This window comes from Nematolebias whitei, chromosome 7 (assembly GCF_014905685.2).
Source record: "Nematolebias whitei isolate Nwh7 chromosome 7, NemWhi1, whole genome shotgun sequence".
Lineage (NCBI taxonomy): Eukaryota > Metazoa > Chordata > Actinopteri > Cyprinodontiformes > Rivulidae > Nematolebias > Nematolebias whitei.
Genome location: NC_056504.1, coordinates 46,827,215 through 46,848,628, shown reverse-complemented (window position 1 = coordinate 46,848,628; position 21,414 = coordinate 46,827,215). Strand labels below are relative to the sequence as shown.

General features: G+C 39.0%; 1 protein-coding gene across 1 annotated transcript in view; it reads right to left on the bottom strand.

Annotated features, from left to right (window-relative positions):
* The window catches only part of LOC119412862 (dedicator of cytokinesis protein 3), a gene marked incomplete in the record, with an annotated part of 151,604 nt that overhangs the window by 38,556 nt on the left and 91,634 nt on the right, over nucleotides 1–21,414 (bottom strand). The window contains 1 exon segment of the mRNA XM_037679897.1: nucleotides 20,170–20,266. Within this exon segment, the coding sequence (XP_037535825.1) occupies nucleotides 20,170–20,266 (97 nt within the window).

Sequence of the window (21,414 nt, the reverse complement as noted above, 5' to 3'; positions counted from 1 at the left end):
AAAGCTACAAGTAGCAGAACAGTGGCTAAAAGCTACAAGTAGCAGAATAGTAGCTAAAGCTACAAGTAACAGAATAGTATACTTGTAGCAGAACAGTAGCTAAAAGTTACAAGTAGCAGAACAGTGGCTAAATGCAGAGGAAGCATCACCTTCCTAGGACCAACTAATGGTAGTTTTTGGAACCAAACTTACGGTCTAGTACAAACTAAAGTTGTTATCCAAGTCAACCAGGGAATCACTTTCTTACAACTTATTTTTAGTTGGTCAACGTTTGGCTTCAAAAGGAGAATGCTAAGGATTAACACAGTCCATCTCTGACACAACCGCTGGGTCAAACTTTATGACCCAACATTAGGTCAGACCAAGCTATGACCCAACAACTTTAACTCATCGACCGAGTCTTCAGAGCCACAAAGCAGTTTTTAGCATGTTGTCTTTTGTTCAGGCACTACTAGTTCCAGTTTCTGTTTCTGTTTATTCTGTTGGCTTCTATGGTTAGAGGCAATCTGAACAGCATGATGGCCTCTAAATGTATAATAGGACCTGATATTTTCTCCCCTCTACATAAACTGCATTAAAACGAAGAACATTTTCACAGAACTGCCTGGGGTGGCGTCGTCGACCTGTAGCCAAATCCACACAGACAAAGCCCGTCACTTCCTGTGGGTACCAGCCTGTTATTATAACGCATAATGCGCCTCTGCTGAACAAGTCTTTGTGTAGAAATCAGGCTTATTTCTTCCTTTCTTATTTAAATATCAAAGTAAGCCACGTAATTCACAGAGGGTTTTTTAACATCTTAATACAAATTTTATATAAATTATTCTTCTCAAAAATACATTGATTTGTGTTAGTGGTCAAAATCAATGTCAGGATGTTAGACGAGTTGGATACTTTTACAAGTGATCACATCTAAAAAAGTGTTTGGTTGATGTCTAAATGGAGTGCACTGCACTCAAAATGTAAATAAGCTGAATTTTACTAAACAAATGCTGATGATTGATCCAAATTGTGAATAATGTGCAGGCAAATCGCTGCATAATACATAAATGTATGATTGCAGATTCAGATTTGACATTTAGTAGCACAGTCTTTGCATCCTAAACTGGCTTTCTAGTTAAGATGCTAATATAAACACTAACTCACCGAGACAAGCTGAACTGTGGATTTAATCAGGTAACGTGTAATGTGTAACTGATTACTTTGAGAAGTTACCAGTTTGAGATTTCCAAATTGGCCTTGAGTCTGCCTGGCACCGCTCAAATCAGAAGGGACACCTCCTACACCTCTGATCCATTAGCAAATGTCCTTCCTCATCTTCACGCTTGTCAAAGCAGCTGCTGCCTCACTGTAAACAAAAGTGATGAGAAACTCACCAGGGAAGATGAACGAGGAGCCTCTCTAACTTCCATTTTGTTGTCATCTTCTGCCGAGCTGTTATTGTAACATCCTGCCACCGCACCGTCGGATAAATCTATCCAAAACAACTTTTCCGCTCCTGATTACACAACTTCAACTGGCAGAAAAGATAAAGGTTAAACCAAAATGGGCACAACGCAGTCAGTTCTACAGATTTTGCTCCAAGATTCGATGCAGTAGTGGCTGAGAATAACTCCCAACTTATTCCCTGAGCTTTAAGTCTTTTCACAAGATTTGTGTTTAAAACTTTGGCATCAACTGTTCTAATCAACTCCGTCAGTTGGCAAAACACCTCAGAAACTACTGGGTGGATTTTAAATCATCTTTCTGAAAGCAATCAACACATGTACCTCTATAACCCATTAACTTTTTAGAGTCAACCCAACTTAAGATGCTGCAAAATGCAACTGACCTTATAAAACACGAAATACAATCCGACAATTCGAAAGATACTCGACAAAATTTGGCCTATTTGTAGCGGACTGCACTAAACGTATGCTCCGAGTCAAGTCAACTTTATTTATAAAGCACATTTAAAAGGGCAGCTGTTACCAAAGTGCTTAACAATAAAAAAAATTAAATCAATGGGATTAATGTAATGGAAAAAAAAAAAGTAATGATTTTACTGAAAATTAATGAAAAGCATCACAAGTAAAAACACATAAAAACACAGACCAATAAAATACTAAATCAAATCACACTGTGTGTACAGTAGTCCCTCGTTTATCGCGGGGGTCCGTACCCTGAAGCTCCGCGACAAGTGAAAAACCGCAAAATAGGAATAGTTGTACAAGTAGTAAGTAGTAGTTTATTTTAGTATATATACCATACCATACCATACCAATTTATTTATATATATATATATTATTTATATATTTATATAGCACTTAAAACAGCAACAAGGCCAACCAAAATATATATACATACGTGTTTTAAACCCTTCCCACACTCGTGCAATATTCTAAACAATGTTTCTAAACTCTCTAAAAGAGCACAAAATGTCATGATTTCCCTCTCTCGACCTTCCTGCTCTCAGCCACCTGCAAGCGCTCTTGGCCACGCCCACTTCTCAGTTGCACGGAGAACAGCTGATCAGCTGCAGCAGGAAACTTATTCTGCAGTGTGGCAGCAGGTGCTAAATAATTTTAAATAATGCATTTAAAATAAAAAAAATCCATGCCGATCGAGTGGCTCATCCATTAATCAGCCAACTGTGGGTCATGTCCAGTCTTATTTTGAAAAACCGCGATAGAGCGAGTCCGCGAAAAACGAATCGCAAAGTAGCGAGCGACTACTTTAAACCCACTACAAAAATATAGACTACACCACTGGTTGGATGTACATCTAAAACTGACTAATTTTTGGAGTCAACCCACATCAAAATGGCTGCCACAGCTAACTGACTAGCTAGTAGCTGACAGTCATTCACAACACATGAGCCAATCGCTAACAGATCATTTAATAGATTACAGATTACCTGTTAATTTCAAAGTTTGACCTGTTTTCAACAGTTTACATGAAGATTTAATACATGAAGATTTAAAACCAAACATTATTTTTATGTTTTGTCTTTGATATTTGATTCTAAAGACAAACCTTAGAGAGTCCCTGTGCCTACAGGCAAGCCTAGTTGTTGCTTTGCCACAAACCAGCATGTCTGGGTGTGGCAGAGCTATTGTTAGCTGAAGCACTTTGATGAGCATCAGAACATTAGGAAAGTCCTCGACTGAAGTATAAATCCACCGAGCTGAGCTGCCAGCAGGCCAAGCTGTCAAAAACTTCTGCGAAGGCGACTCTTCGGAGTTCAGCATCATGCAGCATGCAATATGTGGTGTGTGTGTGTGTGTGTGTGTGTGGGGGGGGGGGGGTTCATGTTGAGCGCTCCATCTTGTGATCCATCCCAAATCCTCTCCCGACCTTGTTTGAACCCTTCCTGGCGACACGCGAGAAGCGCACACAGACGCACACACATGAACACACACACAGCAGCGTGTGATGGTGCCAGCCTGCTTCTTCCTCACGCTGCGTGTTTTTCTGGAGGTCGACTCATGAAGGACGGCCCCCCCCCCCCCCAACGTAAACTGCACAAGTGAGAGGATGATGAGTATATTTACAGAATATGAATAATGAAGCCTTTAAAACAAAAACTTTACTTAGTCCTTAAGTCCACTTCTTCTAAAAATAAATTAATTAATAAACTCTGCAGCCAAATTTCCAGTTTAAGTTCCACTGATTTTTTAATTTGTTCTGGTAGCACTGGTTTTAGAACGTAAGGCTCACAATGGTCTGATTTTCAGTTATCATGGAAGATTATATTTTTACCTGCCTGTTTTTTATACTGGTCCTCTAAATGTACATTTATCACGACAAAGTCAAAGATAACGGGACAAAGTTTTCAAAATTATGGAGCAGCACTCTTCAAGCACTTCATAAAAAAAACTGTTTTTAATTTCAAATTTATGAGTTAAACTTTGGAGCTGAAGTTAACATTGTTATATTATATTATATTATCCATCCATCCATTTTCTTTACCCGTTTATTCCATTTTGGGTCATGGGGGTCACTGGTGCCCATGTCCAGCAGTCACTGTGCGAGAGGCGGGGGACACCCTGGACATGTCTCCAGTCCATCACAGGGACACATAGAGACAAACGAGACAAACAACCATTCACTCTCTCACTCACCTGGAGAAATTTTAGAGTTACCAATCAGCCTAACATGCATGTTTTTGGTCTGTGGGAGAAAACCGGAGTTTTCTTCTTCTTTCAGCTTTTCCCTCTTGAGGGGTTCCCACAGCGACTCATCCTCCTCCATCTCACTCTGTCCTCACTCCAACTACCTCCATGTCCTCTCCAACTGCATCCATATGTCTCCTCTTTGTCTTTTTCCTGGCAGCTGCATTTCTAACATCCTTCTACCAGTATACCCACTGTCCCTCCTCTGGACATGTTCAAACCATCTCAGTCTGGTCTCTCTAACTTTATCTCCCAGTTGTTCGGTCTGTGCTGTACCTCTGATGATCTCATTCCTAATCTTTTCCATCCTTGTCTCTCCTATAAGGAGAACATCAACATCTTAATTTCTGCCACTTCCAGCTCTTTCTCCTGTCTTTTTGTCCATGTCTCTGTCTCCAGACCATACAACATAGCTGGTCTCACCACTGTCTTATGTTGTCGTTTGATCTTTGCTGACACTCTTTTGTCACAAATCACTCCTGAAACTTTTCTCCATCTGCTACATCCTGCCTGCACTCTCTTCTTCACCTCTTTACCACACTCCCCATTTTCCTGGACCCCAAGTCCTTGAAGTTCTGAAAAAGGGAGGAAACCGGAGTACCCAAAGAAAACCCATGCATGCACAGAGAGAACATGCAAATTCCACCTAGAAAGGCCCCGGACCGGTGTTTTCAACCAGGGTGACCAGCTCGCTGAGAGACAACAGCTCTACCAACTGAGCCACCGTGCAGCGATATAATCTAATAAATATTATAATTAAGCACCACTACAAGTAATAGTACACACCTCATGGCTGAGCCACTCAGATGTAAATACACACACAGTATATATATATATATATATATATATATATATATATATATATATATATAATAATTAAAATAATTTACAGGTGAATACCAAAATGTATCTTTACTAAAATACATAGAAAAAAAATTTAAAAAACTTTGTCTAAACCTGTTTTAACAAAACTAATTTGAATCAGATTATTGAAAAGTGAACGTTATTTATAAAAACAAGTCTTATTTTGTCTTCTACATAGTGAGAATAAAAGACAGAACGCTGCAATTATCCCAAACTACAGAAAATCAACTGCAAATTTTTTATGGTCTTTTCAACACTTTTAATCCCAGAAATTATATTCTATCTTTAGAAATTAAAATAATTTCTAGGACTGGACATCATTTATAATGTTTACAGATGCATGTGTATGGTAGTTTTTTAAAAGTTACATCATGTAAAGGTGTTGAACACAAACCACAGTCGCTGTTCTGCATCATTTTACTGTACAAAAACAAAAAAATTAAATGTAGCTCGATGAGGTCTTTATATACGTTTCCATAAAAACACTAAGAAAAAACAAACAGCTGCTGTATGCCAACATGGGCCTTGTCGCCATGGCAACGTCAAGTGAGTCACCGAAGCGAATATATGACACTGCACCTACTGAAGTCTATAGATCCTGGAAAACCTAAACTTACTTGACTCCTTGTAGCAGAAAGTAGAGAAAAGACCGTTTTCCTCTTCGAGGACAAACGTCTCCGCACAAGCTGTCTGATGCAAACATTAGCGATGATAGCATCAACTTACAGGTGTGATGAAGGGATGATAAATCCACCAGTTGTGCTCCTCACCCTTCTCCTCCGTCTTTCCTTTCGTCTATCTCGACCACTGACGAGCCACTAAACTAAAGAGCGATCCGAACCAGGAGCCGGGAAGAAAATCACAGGATGTCAGATGATTTCATGAGCTCACATTGTTCAGCAGCATCTCTCTCTCTCTCTCTCTCTGCGTGTATTTCTGTCTACCTTGGCCGCCTTCTTCCTCTCTCTCTTCCTCTGACCTGCTCCCAGTCTCCATCGTTCTCTCGTCCCTCGCCCGCCCACCCCCACATCCCTCTGTGCCACCCACCCACCGGCCACTCTGTTCCAGCGAGGTTAGAAAACGCACGAAGCGGAGGAAACATGCAGCAAGGTGTTTACTCTAAAGACGGCGATATGCAGCTCACTTGATGATGAAGCCATTTGACAGCAGAGCTCACATCCTGAGGCTCTTGCCCACAGAGAGCCTTTCAAACCAAACGTGTGATATTTGTGTGTTTGTGAGAGATAGACGGTGGAGACCAGAGGAGCTGAGAGACTGTGGGACAGGGCCAGAAGAGAAAGTGTCAGCAGAGCTGTGAGTCATCTCCTGCGCTCCCTCTGGGACAAATCCAACACCTTTCAGCTTCTTGTTTTCACCTGGTTAATTGTTGTGACGCCCAGATGAATGGTAAAGTCTTCTCAGCAGGATTAGTCTCCAAAATAGAACAAGTGGGCAAAAAATATGAGTAAAGAATGTAAAGCCATCTTCTTCTGACATGTATTTGGTGGAAAAGCGTCAACCGACGTTATGAAAAGTGTTGCAAACTTCTGTTGGACCACTTTATGACGTGCATGCATCTGAAACAATGTTAGTTCCATTAATTATGAACGAACCACCTGCTGAAGGTGTGTCAAACATCTATCACTTTAAAGCCTACAGCATAGCGGTCAAAGACATGCTAGCAGAAGCGGAGGCGACGTGCAAGAGTTTTGATGCATCATGATAGCCATTTTGTTGCGGTGCTCTCATGTAATAATTGAGCTGTGCCGGGAATAAACACCTGATTCTGATGCTAACTGGTAAATGATGCTGCTGAATTTAGGGCTAAAAGAGTAGACGCATGCTTTGGTCTTTGTCATTGCATGCTGCATGATGTAAAGTTTAATGTAAAGACGCTAAAGCTGAAGAAAGTTTAGTTTTAAAAATCTATAACAGATAAGTATGGTAGTTACTTTCACTTTCAGTGCAACTAGAACACAATTTCAATAAACCTAATTGTACCAACACATATGAGGCTGACGCTACATGAATAAATAAATACCTTTTCAAAAATGATGTTGAATTTTGCAACAAATAGATTCTGAAAAATTAAATAAATAAATAAAAACTGGAGGCAAAATATTGTTTTATCACCGTTTGATGATTACAACTTGGTTACTAATCTTCATCCATCCATTATCTTTACCCACTTCTTCCTTTTCCGTTCGTGAGGGTCACTGGTGCCCAAGTCCAGCAGTCACTGCGAGAGGCGGGGGACACCCTGGACAGACCTCCAGTCCATCACAGGGACACATGGAGACAAACGAGACAAACAACCATTCACTCTGTCACTCACACCCGAGACAATTCAGAGTTACCAGTCAGCCTAACATGCATGTTTTTAGTCTGTGGGAGGAAACCGGAGTACCCGGAGAAAACCCACACATGCACAGAGAGAAATAAATGGACTGTACTTATATAGCACCTTTCTATTTGATCAAGATACTCAAAGTGCTTTACACGACCATCTATGCCCTCATTTATTCATACACCACTCTACTACGTCTATAAAAAGACTAAACAGTGCTTTATCACATTCATACACTGATGGGACACACATCAGAGGCAATGAGGGGTTCAGTGTCTTATGCTACACACAAGAGCACTTTAGCATGCGCCTGCTGGTGGAATCGAACCCCCAACTCTTGCATTGGAGGACGACTGATCTAACCACTCACACTCCGCCACAGCTGACAGAGCTGCTCGATATAGAACATGCAAACTCCACCAAGAAAGACACCCCCCCCCCCCCCCGGCTGGGATTAGATCCGCTACCGTGCCGCCACATTAAGAAATCCATCCATCCATCCATCCATCCATTTTCTTTACCCGTTTATTCCATTTTGGGTCACGGGGGTCGCCGGTGCCCATGTCCAGCAGTCACTGTGCGAGGGGCGGGGTACACCCTGGACGGGTCGCAAGTCCATCACAGGGCCACATAGAGACAAATGAGACAAACAACCATTCACTCTCTCACTCACACCTAGGGACAATTTAGAGTTACCAATCAGCCTAACATGCATGTTTTTGGTCTGTGGGAGGAAACCGGAGTACCCGGAGAAAACCCACGCGTGCACGGAGAGAACATGCAAACTCCACCCAGAAAGGCCCCTGGACCGGGGTTTGAACCAGGGACCTGCTCGCTGAGAGGCAGCAGCTCTACCAGTTGCGCCACCGTGCTGCCCACATTAAGAAATCAAAACTGTCAAATAAATAAATAACGGACCAGCGCTGCAGCAAACATCTAGATCAGGAGTGTCCAGTCCTGGTCCTTGAGGGCCACCACCCTGAATGTCTGACTTGGTTTCCTGCTCCCCCACCCCTGATTCAATGGTTGAATCACCTCTTCATGTTCTGCAGGAGCCTGTTGCCCACCCACTGATTCAAATCAGGTGTGATGGAGCAAATAAACCCCTAAAACTTACAGGACAGTGGCCTTCAAGGACCAGGATTGGACACCCCTGATCTAGCTGATGCTTTGTTAGTAATCCACTTACAGAGAGGGTGCTTGACATAAATTATATTTAATATAAACATCTCACAGGTTTCTAATGTTATTTAACTGTGTTGCGTAAGAGGTGAATATTTGTCTATAATTATGACGCTGTACATTCAGAGTAAATTTACGCAACACCTTTATATTTCATAAAATGAAGTGAGTTAAACGCTAATACTGATTAAATTAAATTATTTTTATAGTTTACGTTCTCATTTCCAGGCCGTCATTAGCTGCCGTACGATGATGAACCGTGTTTCTGGGCGTCAGCGCCATAATTATATCGCAGATACCGTTTCCTGTTGAACTCCTGCTGTTGCAGGGTTCAGGAGTGACATGTCTCCCTGCACATCTTACTCAGTCCTCTATTCTCATGTTTTCATGCACATTACAAGCATGCAGCGTGTCAGCCAGACACGGGAAGATGCGAGTCAAACGTTGAAACCACGGGCGCTGGTTTAAAGGCAGCCGCTTGCTCAGACACAGAACGCTGTCAGTCATTCTGTGAAAACCAAACAGACATCTGGATTGTTCATTTCCTCAGAGAGCATTTAACTGAAACGCAGGAAGATTCAGGAGACTGGAAGTAAAGAACTAGTACATTTATTTACAATATTTACAATATTACAGGGACTGGACTTGAGTGGAAACGGGTATCTGTGGAAGCAGAATGAAGATGGTAAATGGTTTCTGTTAGGCAGAGGATCTTCTGAAAGGTTTCAAAGAGAGGAGGCTTGGAGAGGAGGGCAAGATTCCAGGTTCCTGGAAGGCGAGTATGGTAGGTGAGGTTCACAGGTTGGTGTAGGAGACCAGGATGAAGCGGTAAGTGAGATCCTTCCAGTTGTAAATCCGTATGAAGAGGACTGGTTTTAGGACGATGGTACAAATCAAGCCCCAGCTGGAGGACAAAGTCTCAAACTTTGAGAACACAAGAAACAGATAATCATCATAAAAAATGTCTCAGCATCGTCCTCTAGCTGGTCCTTAAAAACCACAGGTGGCTCAATAGAGGGATGAGCCACAGCCGAGGAGAAGATAACTCCTCCCTTCCACCCAGGAGCTGCAAAAAGGTGACGTGAACAACGAAAAGAACTAGAATCTCTACACAAATACCTGCAGGAGAGAAGAATGCTCGGCTGCTGCTCAGATACAGTACAGCAAGACTTTAATCAGCAGGGAGGGGTGGAAATGACAAACCAAGGGTTTTTGTTGGTTATCATCAACATTAGATGGTTTTTTTTTCCATAACTGAGATGATCTGACACTTAAACTGTGTATTTAAAATAAAAACTATTGTGATGTTAACTGTGAAAAGTACATTAATGCAGTCACAGTTAATGCTATCAACCACAGGGTAATCGCTACGATTGCTCCTAATTATCACCTTCTGCTGAAGGCGAAAAGGTGTGTGTGTGTGTGTGTGTGTGTGTGTGTGTGTGTGTGTGTGTTACATTAGCAGTATATTTCATGAACCACAGCACAAGTTTTATTGAACCGCTCAGAAAGTAATCATTGGACGTACATCTACAAATGATTAAATTTTGGTGTCAGACCCTTTCAAGATGGCCGCCAGAGCCACCTGACTTTAAGAAAGACAAAAGTGGCTAACCCCAACTAATTTCACTGATACTGAGCTAAATTTGGGTGTGGTAGTAGCAGAGAGTTATCCCCGCTTTATATTTGGAGCAGAAACTGATCATATGAGACTGTTTTTTCAAACGTTGCCATCAGCTAATGGAATTAACTGTGTCTGTTAGCAAAATATCTCACAAGCACGATTGTTATAATCGGGTGCACATCTACAACTCGTTAATATTTGGGATCAACTCAATGCAAGATGGCTGTCACAGCTAGTCAGCCTTAGCCAACACTAAAGTGGTTTTAAAAAACCAGTCAGTTTTAGAGATGAGCTAACGGAGTGGTGGTAGCTGAGAGTCATCCTAAACACAAACTAACACGTCATGCAAAATCTAACATTACATGATATTTACAAGAATTGGCCAAAGAGGCTTAATATTCAGAAAGTTCTCAGCATAAAATGATTTGAGTTTAAAACTCTGGTGTGAAAGATGACGGGCGACGGGCGTTCTTTTTATGAATGCTAGGCCTTTAATTAACATGTTTTCTGCCTCTGTTTACCTAAAATATTCAAATATTATGCACAGAAAACATCCGAACTAATTAAAAAGTCAAGTGTCAAAGATTTAACTATAGAGCTACAAGTGCAGCTACACACACAGATTAAATATTTATTTAAACAAAAGTCCCGACTGTTCATCAGGAAGTTCAGATTTTTTATTCACATTATCCGAGTGCAGATTTCCCAACGTACTCAGGAACTATTTTTACCTTTACTGTAATTCTCAGAAGAGGCTGGTGAGACTTTGTGACTGCGTTTTGTTTTCTTACGAACGTGTGAAACGTTGCAGCGTTCAGTTGTGTTTTCCTCCGGGGCTTTTCACCTTTTAATGGGCTGCTCCGGTCCAGTCTCATGACAACACGTAAAAAAAAACTGCACCGGAACAGATTTACCTCATGAACACCGTTTCTATTCAGCAAGCAATTTAAAGTTAATAATTACATGAAACTTATTGATAGTTGTCTAGCTCTGCTTCTCAACCCTTTATGTTTTTATATGTCAGCAAGTAAAAATTCAAAGCAACAGTTTGAATCCAGTAGTAAAATATATACTTTATATTGTTGGATAAAAATATCCGCTATTCGTTTTATTTTACTCAAAGAAGCCACACTCGAGGACGCGAGAAGATTTTTAACTGGTTTTACTTGCAAGGACAGATTTTCACAACAGGTTACACAGATGTACAGAAGATCAGTGTGTGAGAATTGTTTTTATAACCTTATCAGCTCTCACAGCTCACAGGCAGACTGATGACCTCGGCCATCCAGCTGCACATGCAGGATCAAATCAGTTCCTCTTTCAGCTCTCTCAGAGAGAAAAGAACTCTCTGCTAACCAAACACATGGTTCATGGGCATTCTCAACCATAGTAGTTTAAAAAAAAATCCATAAACATTGACGAAAAGTCACCTGACATACTCTATATTCTTATTTGTGATCAATAAGCATGAAAGGAAACCATTGTTTGCTGGCACAAATCAATAGATTCCATTTGAATGGAAGTTTACTTTAGTCTTTTCTATTTCTTGTTTAATTTCATGTTATTTTTTCTTCTGAGACATTTTTTTTTTCCTAAACTGTTTTGTTATTATTTGAGCGTGTTTAAAAAAAAAAAAAAAAACGCAAGAAAAAACAGAATAAAGACTTTTTCTATTAGAAAATAAAAGTGAAAAGCAACACATTCATCATTTACCGTGACGTAACGAATAAAACATTTTATTGGGGACAGGTTAGGATCGCTTTTCACAGACTCAAAGGCTTAGAAACTAGAAAACATGAAATTAACATGCAGGACGATTACGTTTCTCGTTTGTTTTTTCAAAGCTGTATTTCACGTCTTCTTTTTAAACATTGAAATAACGTCAGTCCAGTTCCAGCTCTCACCCTCCCACACGCACTAGACAGAAAACAAATTTGTGTTTTGTCTTCTTTAAATGACAGACAACGAAGTTTTGTCCTCGACCATGTGAGAGAGACCAATTATCTCCAGACTGAGTGGGAACTTTTCCACTTCACAGAAAACATCTGAATGTCTCCTCAGACATTTCCTATTGACTGATTGTACTTGTTTTAGAAAAGAAACGGAAGCCCTGAAAAACAACAACTTTCAGACATTCAAATTATTTTTGCTATCACTGGATTTCAATTCAATTCAATTCAAAAATACTTTATTAATCCCAAAGGGAAATTATTTGTTGTTATAACTCGTTATCCTCATTTCATTAAGAGATGTTATAGATCCTGATGGCTGTAGACAGGAAGGATCTCTTGTAAAGATCCATCCCACAGTGGATCGTAAGAAACTGGCTGCAGATGCCGTCCGATCTGTCCACCCAGACTCGGCTGGCCTCTCGGTTCCCCCGGGCTGTAGGACCGCCTGAATGCCGGGCAGAACTCCTCCCAGAGCGATGGCCACTCCTCCCAGCAGTCTACCGAGCTCCTCATCGCTGCGGACATCCAACTGTAGGTGCTGAGAGACGATCCTGTCCTTCCACTGTCATGAGCCGTGTTTCCTGCTAGTTCCAGGATCTCAGTGGTCAGGTACTCGAGCACAACTGGCAGGTAGATGAGAATGCATCCACAGAACATCCTTTTCAACTCATTTGAGATTTGGGGCTGTAGCTGAGATATTATTTGATGTTTTGAGATGTTGATCAGCTGCTGTTGGTTGTAGAAAACTGCCTTGTTGCCATGGTTACGCATCATAAAAAATGTCCAAAACTAAAAAAGTTTCAGTAAAAAATCCTTCCAGCTGCACAGCATCTGATACCAGAGGAAACAATCATCCAAAAAAATGTGATTTACATCCAGAAAAAGAGGAATTAAAGTTTCCAAAAGCAAAATCTCAGAATTAAAGTAACAGAGCTGCTCCAACATGCAGCCACCTGGAGCGGCGCAATTCATGAGATTCATTTGTGTTTATATATATATATATATTTTTTAATTATATCTATATATTTTTTCATGTTTCCGTGGTGTTTTTAAATATCCATGTCTAATTATATTTTGTTTGCCCTCTGCTGCCGTAACTTTCCAGTTTTAGAGATTACGGCTCGCTTTGCTTAGTAAAATAATGATTTATCATAAATCAACATTCAACTCTTAGAAAATGTGAGGTTTCCCGTCCACGTGCAGTAAATTGTTTTGAGTGGATCTTTAGTCAGTTTGATACAATGTCTTTCAGGATTTATTTTGTTAATAATTTTCCTGTCATTTTTATATTATTACACATAAAACATTTGCGTTTTGTGTGTTTCTAGACTAATGTTTCATTGTCATCGCTGCTCAACACTTATTTAGCTCTCATATTTCCAAGGTTTATTATTTATCAGATCCTCAAACTTATCTGTAAACTTCCTTTTTAATGTTTGCATCTTAGATTCCTTTTCATATTCATAATATTCTGTGTCCACAGTATTCAGAGCCTGACTTGCATTTTAGACCTCACCACCACTGTCTTACACAAACTTGTATAACAAATACAGTCAAAATTAAGTACAATTACTTAGGCAAATCCTGATAAAGGTTTTTTTTTTCCACTTCATCTCGTGAAAATGTTAAAACAAACTTCACAACAGTAAATTTTCATCTCTTCCACCCACAGTTCTTTTTATTTATTTAGTGCCAATACACAAAAGCAGTCAAGTCACTGAACCGAATAAAATAAGAACAAGTTCAGACTCTTCATCAAACTCTGATCTAAATGTTGTTAGTTCAGTTCTAAATATAAAACAGCACATTCATACTGGACATTATGAACTGCTAATTGGAAAACATCCTCTGTCTAATGAAGCCAGGAGGTTACACTGAAGCTTCATTTTGATGCAAACCCCATCCTGAGCAACATGCGGGCGACTTCCTTTGAACAGGAGCAACCTTCCAGTAGCAGAACCGGGCTCAGGACAGACTTGGGCCTGAAGGAGCAGGGAAAACACAAACTGCAGTTCGTGTCCAAAGTTCAGAGTCGTTTCTGCACAGAAACAGAAAGTGATTTTTCATGGCCAGGATTTTGAAGCACAGATTCCCCCGCCCTCCGTCTCCTCCTCCCGTGCCTCTTCTGTCACTCGTCCTTTCTCTCGTCTCCACTCAGACATCCACATCATCTTGTCTGTTCCCTCCACAGCAAAGAACGGTGTCGTTCTGCATTTATCTCCATCTGCACGTCTTTACATCATTGTTCTGTTGTCACTTTTCCCCTCCTCTCGCTCTCACGTTCATACATTTGTTCTGCCTACACACACACTCAAGTCATCTCTGACATCAGACTGAGAATGTTTAAAAGTATCGACATAAAACACTGCTGAAGCAGGGAGGAGCCTGATTCGACTTATTATTCAGTACTTAAAGTTTTAGAAAGACTATAAGAAATGGTTGAAATGATAAGTTTAAACATCAGAATATGAACTTTTGGTGAACTGTTACCACGTAAAACTGAATCCAAACAACAACAGCACCTTTAGTTAATTTATGCAGATTTAGAATTGGTAAATATGATCAACATTTTTTATTTGTGATTATTCTTTCAGTGTAGATGCTACAAAGAACAAACTGAAGGAGATAAATCTCATTTATTCAAGAGTATTTAAAGTATACCTGCCTTTATTTTCTTCATTTGTGTTATATTTGTTAATTCACTAAACTTTCATGTTATTGTTTTCCTGCTATTTTATATCGAGGTACATTTTTGCAAGCTATCCATATGTGCATGCTTTGTACAATTTCAGTTTTTTACATTTCAAAAGTGTCAACTCATTAAGAAAATATGTGCTATCCATTTACTTTTATACATTTCTAAAAATGCAACTTTATTTACAAAAATAAATAAATAAAGAGAAATATATTGAGATCTTATAAACCCTTTCAAAAACATTGTTCTTATTAAAATCTGTTAGAGCATATTTGCTTTATTTTTGGAAAAATATCCACAAATGCTTTGTTGTGTTGTGTGCTATAACTGTCTCCATGGCAACGTGTTTTGCCACAATGACAACACCAGCCTTGTTGTCAAATGACACTTTTCAAAGTGTGTTTATCCTCTTCTTGCAATAGAAAATATCATATTCTTACAGTAACAAACACATGGAAAAAGAAATTAAATGATCTGAAGCATCTTTACCTTTTGCAAAACACCAGATTATCTTTATATGTTTATAAATGTAGGACAGCATCCTTCGATCCTCATCTTTCTTGATTTTTGTGTGAATGTTCATGAAGCATTCATTCTATTGTGATCCATTTTTCTTCCGTACATTTTTCAGTGTGATTCTCATCCCGCAGTTTTCAAACTATTTCAACAAATCATAAATCAGTCGTTCAGCTCTTTCAGGAGAAGGGTTCTATGACATTTGGTATTGGTGCAACTTCAGCTTTTTCAAGTATTTAGCCTTTTCTGCTACTTTTTCTCATAGAAAATGAATTGAGCTCATCTTCCATCCTTCATATCTTTCAATCTGTTTACAACCTTTTACTGCTCCTTTCACATTTTACTCTGGTTCAGCTTCTTTCAGCTTCCTTGCACAATAAAAAATAAATAAATAAATTGACTATTTTCAGCTAATTTCAGCTGTTTTTTTCAGCTGTTTTGTGCTCCTTTCAGATTCTTTCTGCTAACTACAACATTTTGTGCTTCTTCTAAAGTCTTTCTGTTAATTTCAGCTTGCTATGCTCCTTTCAGAAGATTTCTGCAAGTTTCAGCTTTTTCTATGACACAAACTATTATTTAGCTGTTTTATGCTAATTTAAGCTTTTTGAGCTAATTTTACATTTTTGTACTTGTTTAAACTTTTCAGCTTTATTCAGCAAAAAATGTGCTTTCTCCACTTCCTTCTTGTAATTTCATCTTCTTTCTGCCTTTCAGCTATTTTTCAGCTGGTTTTTTTTTTTCTAATTTCAGCTTTTTTCTTACAAATAATTCCCTTTTTTGTCTGCTGCATCTTTCGGCTGAAATTGAGCAAACATGTTCTTTCTGCTTTTTATGCTAATTTAAGCTTTTTCTACCTTTTCAGCTACCTTTTTTTAGCATTTATTTTTTAGCTAATTCCAGATGTTTGCAGATATATTCAAGTTTTTGTGGCAATTTCTGCTACTTTCAGGCTAATTTTTAATTTTTTTTTATTTAGCCTTAACTTCTTTATGTTAATTTCAGCTTGTTATGCTCATTTCAGCTTTTTTCCTGCTAGTTTCTGCTATTTCAACTAATTCCACCCTTTTTTTTTTTACTCGTTTCAGCTCCTTCTGCTTATTTCTGGTATTCTTCTTTCTGAATTTTAAGCTACTTTTCAGCTATTTTAGCTAATTTCCTAAATTTGTGCTCATTTCTGCTTATTTAAACCTAATTCAGAAAATATGTGTTCTTTCTGCTTTCTTCTGCTGCTTTAGGCTTGTTCTTCCATTTCAGCATGTTTTTAGCTCATTTCAGTTGTTTTTCAGCAAGTTCTTCTGCAGTAAATGTTCACACTGCATCTTCTCCAGTTTAAGTTCATTTTTAATATTTCTTCTCTACTTGTGTGCTCAGACTGTATCGTCTGCACACGGAGCTCCCACATCCCAACGCTGGACTTCCAGCAGCTCAACCAGACTCAACTAACGTGAGTTCTGACAGGATGGAAATAGAGAAATATGTCACATGGGCCCTGACAACAACAATTTGGTCTTTCATCTCTTAAACTGTGGCAGAGCGGAAAGACAAAAGTCAGTTAACTTTGAATGAAAGCACAAAGTGACAGAAAAGGCAGGACATGAGGAAGATGAGTGATGAAACCAGCCCACAGAGCAGAGAAAGAAGAGGAGGAACGATGACAAATTTAGATTTCAATAAGGCTTCAAGGCTGCACAAAAACTCTCCTTTGTGCATTTAGCTGCAGATGGATTTTTAATGAAATCACACTTGAATAATAATCTAAAAAACACAAGACGGCCTACAAACAAGTCAAATAAGAGGAGTGGTAATGCAAACGTCAAAGTTACTGAATCTTTTACAGGTTGCTCAGTAACAAAGACTTCAAGTTACAAAACGAGTTCTGGTACTTCACAACAACAGCTCGTTATGTTGCCTTAAACTTGGACTACTAGAGGACAAAATGACCTCATTTCCTTAAGTAAATTGTTAAAATTAAATGTGATTCTCGACCTGCCATTGTGTATCTGTTCCTCTCAAACCCAGCCAATCAAAGCAGATGGTCGCTTGCCCTGAGCCTGGTTCTGCTGGACTTTTTCCTCTCCACTGTCGCCTTCGTGCTCGCTCACGATGAGAGTTCTGTGATTGAGTTAAACTCTAAGCAGTCTGCTCCTCAGATAAATGAAGTTAAATTATTTTTACATATGAATGTTTCTGTTCAGTGCCCTGAGATGACTTCTTTGTGACTCGGCGCTGTATAAATAAACTGAATTGAAGTGAACAAATAACGGTTAGTTCTGTTAGAAAACGTTCATTTTGTGCAACAATAGCAGGAGATTTTGTTTTTTTTTATTCCACAAATATCAAAACTATCGTCAAGTTTCTCAAGTCTGTGTGTTACAGTATAACTGAGACAATATGCGTTCACAGCACGACACCTTTGGGTTGAATCTGCGCTCGTCTCAGTTTTATTTTACAACTTGTTTGCCTTTTTTCACTTCTAAGGCACAATTCAGTCGATTTGCCCACAAAGCTGCTCTCGTCCATCGTTTTCTGTTTTCAGACTAAAACTGTTTCTGAAACGCTCTGAGCAGCAACTACGATCTTGATCAAACAATATCATCAAACATAATCACATAAGAGATGAGTATTTAGAAAAAAATCACTCAAGCCACTGAGCTTCTCTGCGACGTTACTCAAACTGCAGAGCCAGCACGGTGTTGCCCCGGCAGCATCAACTGAGTATGAGAACAGGTTTTATTAGAAACAGACTCTTCAGAAACCTAGCTTCTTCCCGGGTTACGATTAGTTGAAAAACAATGTTCATGAGGGAGTCCTCAAAAGGAGTTTTCAATTTTAATACATAAGTTGCAGATGCTTGACTTTGAACATGTTCAAAACTGCTGTTGACATTTTTATTTGCCCAAAATATCTTAAACTTGTCTCAAGAACATTAGAGCTGTATTACACCTGCACTAGAGCTCTGTCAGTAAACTGGTTAGTGTCTAAAAACAATCCGATGATGATTTTTTTTTATTTATTTTAAACTTGCCCCAGTGTGTCTATCAGCCTTTCAAATGTTTACTTGAAGAGATTAAATTATAAATGTGTGGGCGGATGCCAAAGCGGACTGAGACGGGTACACTGTGGGCAATGTTGGGCAACTATAATGCAAATACCGTAATTTCTGGACTATAAGTCGCTACTTTTTTCACATACTTTGAATCCCCCGGCTTATACAATGACGTGGCTAATTTATGGATTTTTTTTTTTTTGGGGGGGGGGATGGTCTAACGAGCCACCAAAACATTTAGCCTCGTCACACCCGGGCACTCACATAGCTGCCCAATACATGTCTCTCTCCTGGGGGTGGGTCCTCGTGACTCAATGAGACTACCTGTATAAATAAAGGTTTAAAAAAGTCTGACCAGTTAAATTACTGAGCAGGTCAACGTGGACCAATGAATCGGGAGAGCAGGAGAGAATCTCTCCTCCCCTCCCAGGGAAACTTCCCCCTTTAGGGCACAATGAAGTATTTGCAGCCGCTTGAAATAAGTGTGAATCGTGCATTTAAAATGGCACTCGGAGCTCTGTGGGATGCAGCAGGCAGCTGCGTGATGGAGGACAACACAAGCTTGCACAGGAGGAAGGTGAAGATTGCAAACAACGACTTCCTGTTAGGCTACTGTGTTGTTTTTAACCAGCTGTTACATACACTGTTCAGAAAAAAATACTATATGTGTGTTACCTGTACATATTTAATTAAAAGTTAACACAAAATCTTTCTGTGCAAATATCTCGTTAAAACGTGGACACACACGGCTTATAGACAAGTGCGGCCTATATGTGTGCAAAATTATGATTTTTTTTTTTATTTAGTGGGTGCTGCTTATATTCAGGTGCGCTCGATAGTCTAGAAATTACGGTAATGTGCGCCGACAAGAATACAGCTTTGCAAACTGTGCACACAACAGGCTGTGGTTTTCAGAAAAAAGCCTTTGAAAGCATCACTTTGTTGTAAACACAGAATTCATTGAAACTGCAACAGAAAATTCAACTTTTCTCTTGAAATTTTGAGTCGCCAAGACTCAAGTTTTTAATTAATGTGATCAGTTTTTATGAAGGAGAACGTTTCTAACTGTTTTTGGACTATTTCAAAGCTTAAACTCATCAAACCACAGAGGAAAGAAGAAACAGTCGCATGAAGTTTACACACCGGTTATAAAAAGAGCTCAGAGTTAGACTCGGTGTCGTCGGCTGAACATCTTGTGTTTGAAAGCCTTACAAAGTACAAACGTGCACATTTACAGCTTAAAGGGTGGCAGGGAAATCGTCAAACGTTAAAACTAGAAGCTCAGCACCATCAAACAAACGTAACAAACAGCAACTTTAACTCTAGAAAAACATTTTAAGGCAAATTTACTGCATAAATCTTTGTGAAAATGACAACTTCCTACATTTCAACCCACGCTGACGTCCCAAACCACAAAATATCTTTAACATCCAGCAGCTGAAGGACGACCAGTAACAGTTCCAACTACAGAATAAAAATGAAACCAGATTAGAGTTCCGCTGTAATGAAGTGGATTGTGAAATGCATTAAAACCAATCACCACAATCGTTGAGTCAGACTGGACAGAAACGACAACTTGCTTCTAGAAAAAAGACAAAAATGGCTTGAATGTATAAAAAGTGTGAATCTCCGATGAATCAAAGACATTTCATTAAATATCGAGTTTAATTTGATATATTTTAACCTTTACAAAAAGAGACTGAACAGCTCGTAAAAGCTTTTTATCCTGATAAGTGTCATCTCTTGAACGTGTTAATAAATAATAAATGCCGTACGGCTCGATTCTTACCACGTAGAGCTGCTTCCACAGTAAAGCCCATTCCTGAAGCGTCAGTGTCACTTCGGTAACGATTGGATCTTCCAGAGGCACCACAGTCTCATGTGGCCTGCACAAACAAATATTTAAAGAGTTAAACTATTAGTTACACAAGATGACACTGAAGGCACAAATAATAATTTAAAAAATTGAATCTTTGATACATTTTGATGCATTCATTAAGATTTCAACGTTAATTTAAAAAAAGTTTATTGGCATTTTGAAGTGGCAGTCTATAAATATAAACTTGTGAATGTCAGATTATTTCTGTCAACAGGATTTCATCCACAATTCATCCTGACTTTTGTGTAAAGATGTAACATCTGCATGTGCATCTGTATCCCCACAGAGCTGGGTTAAAACTGTTACATGTAGGGTGACGATAACATTTTAAATAAGTCTTTAAACGTTTCCAATCAAAACAGTTAGAAGGGATGAAGTTTAGGCCACAAGGCCAGATTTAAGGATTAGGATTTACACCAAAGTTTGAGACAAAAACAGCACCAAGAATATTTCATATAATCTACAAAACAATGTGCCAGATGGAAACGTATGACACAACCAAAACCATTTTTATCAACTTGACACAAACATATAAACCAGTAGACGTAGTTGGACTTACAATGAACAAGAGTAAATGTTTCTCTTTTTAAAATAAAAGCTGATTAATGACAGAATACAAGGATCGGACTAAAATCTTCTCTCGTAAACATATGAAGCACATCTGCAGCAAACATTAACCAACATCTACTGCAAAAAAAAACAACGTCCATTAAAGAGACTTCATGAAGAAACTCTCTGTATCCCTCAATTTACAGCATACAGATTAAAAAAAAAAGTTTTTAACGAAATAAATTGTTGCAATTTTTTTTTGTCAGATTCAAACAAATACTGTATCTCATTTAACCCTCGACTTCAAGTTCAAGTTGTGTTTATTTGTCATATGGTGAACACAGGGTTAACAGGGCATAGAAATGCTTAGAATGAGAAGAACCGATTTGACTCGCTAAAAAAAATCAAAGAACAAACCAACAAGAAAATACAAAAAAGCAGGCAATAAGGGTACACCGAACGAAAGGTACCAAAAAGTGAAAAAATTATTTATTAAAATATTTACAATGTCCTAAAGAGAGAGACTGAGCAACAACATGGTAGAATATAATGATGCAGCAGGATGAATTTGAATAAGTATTTTGAGGTAGTAATATAAGCTAAAAT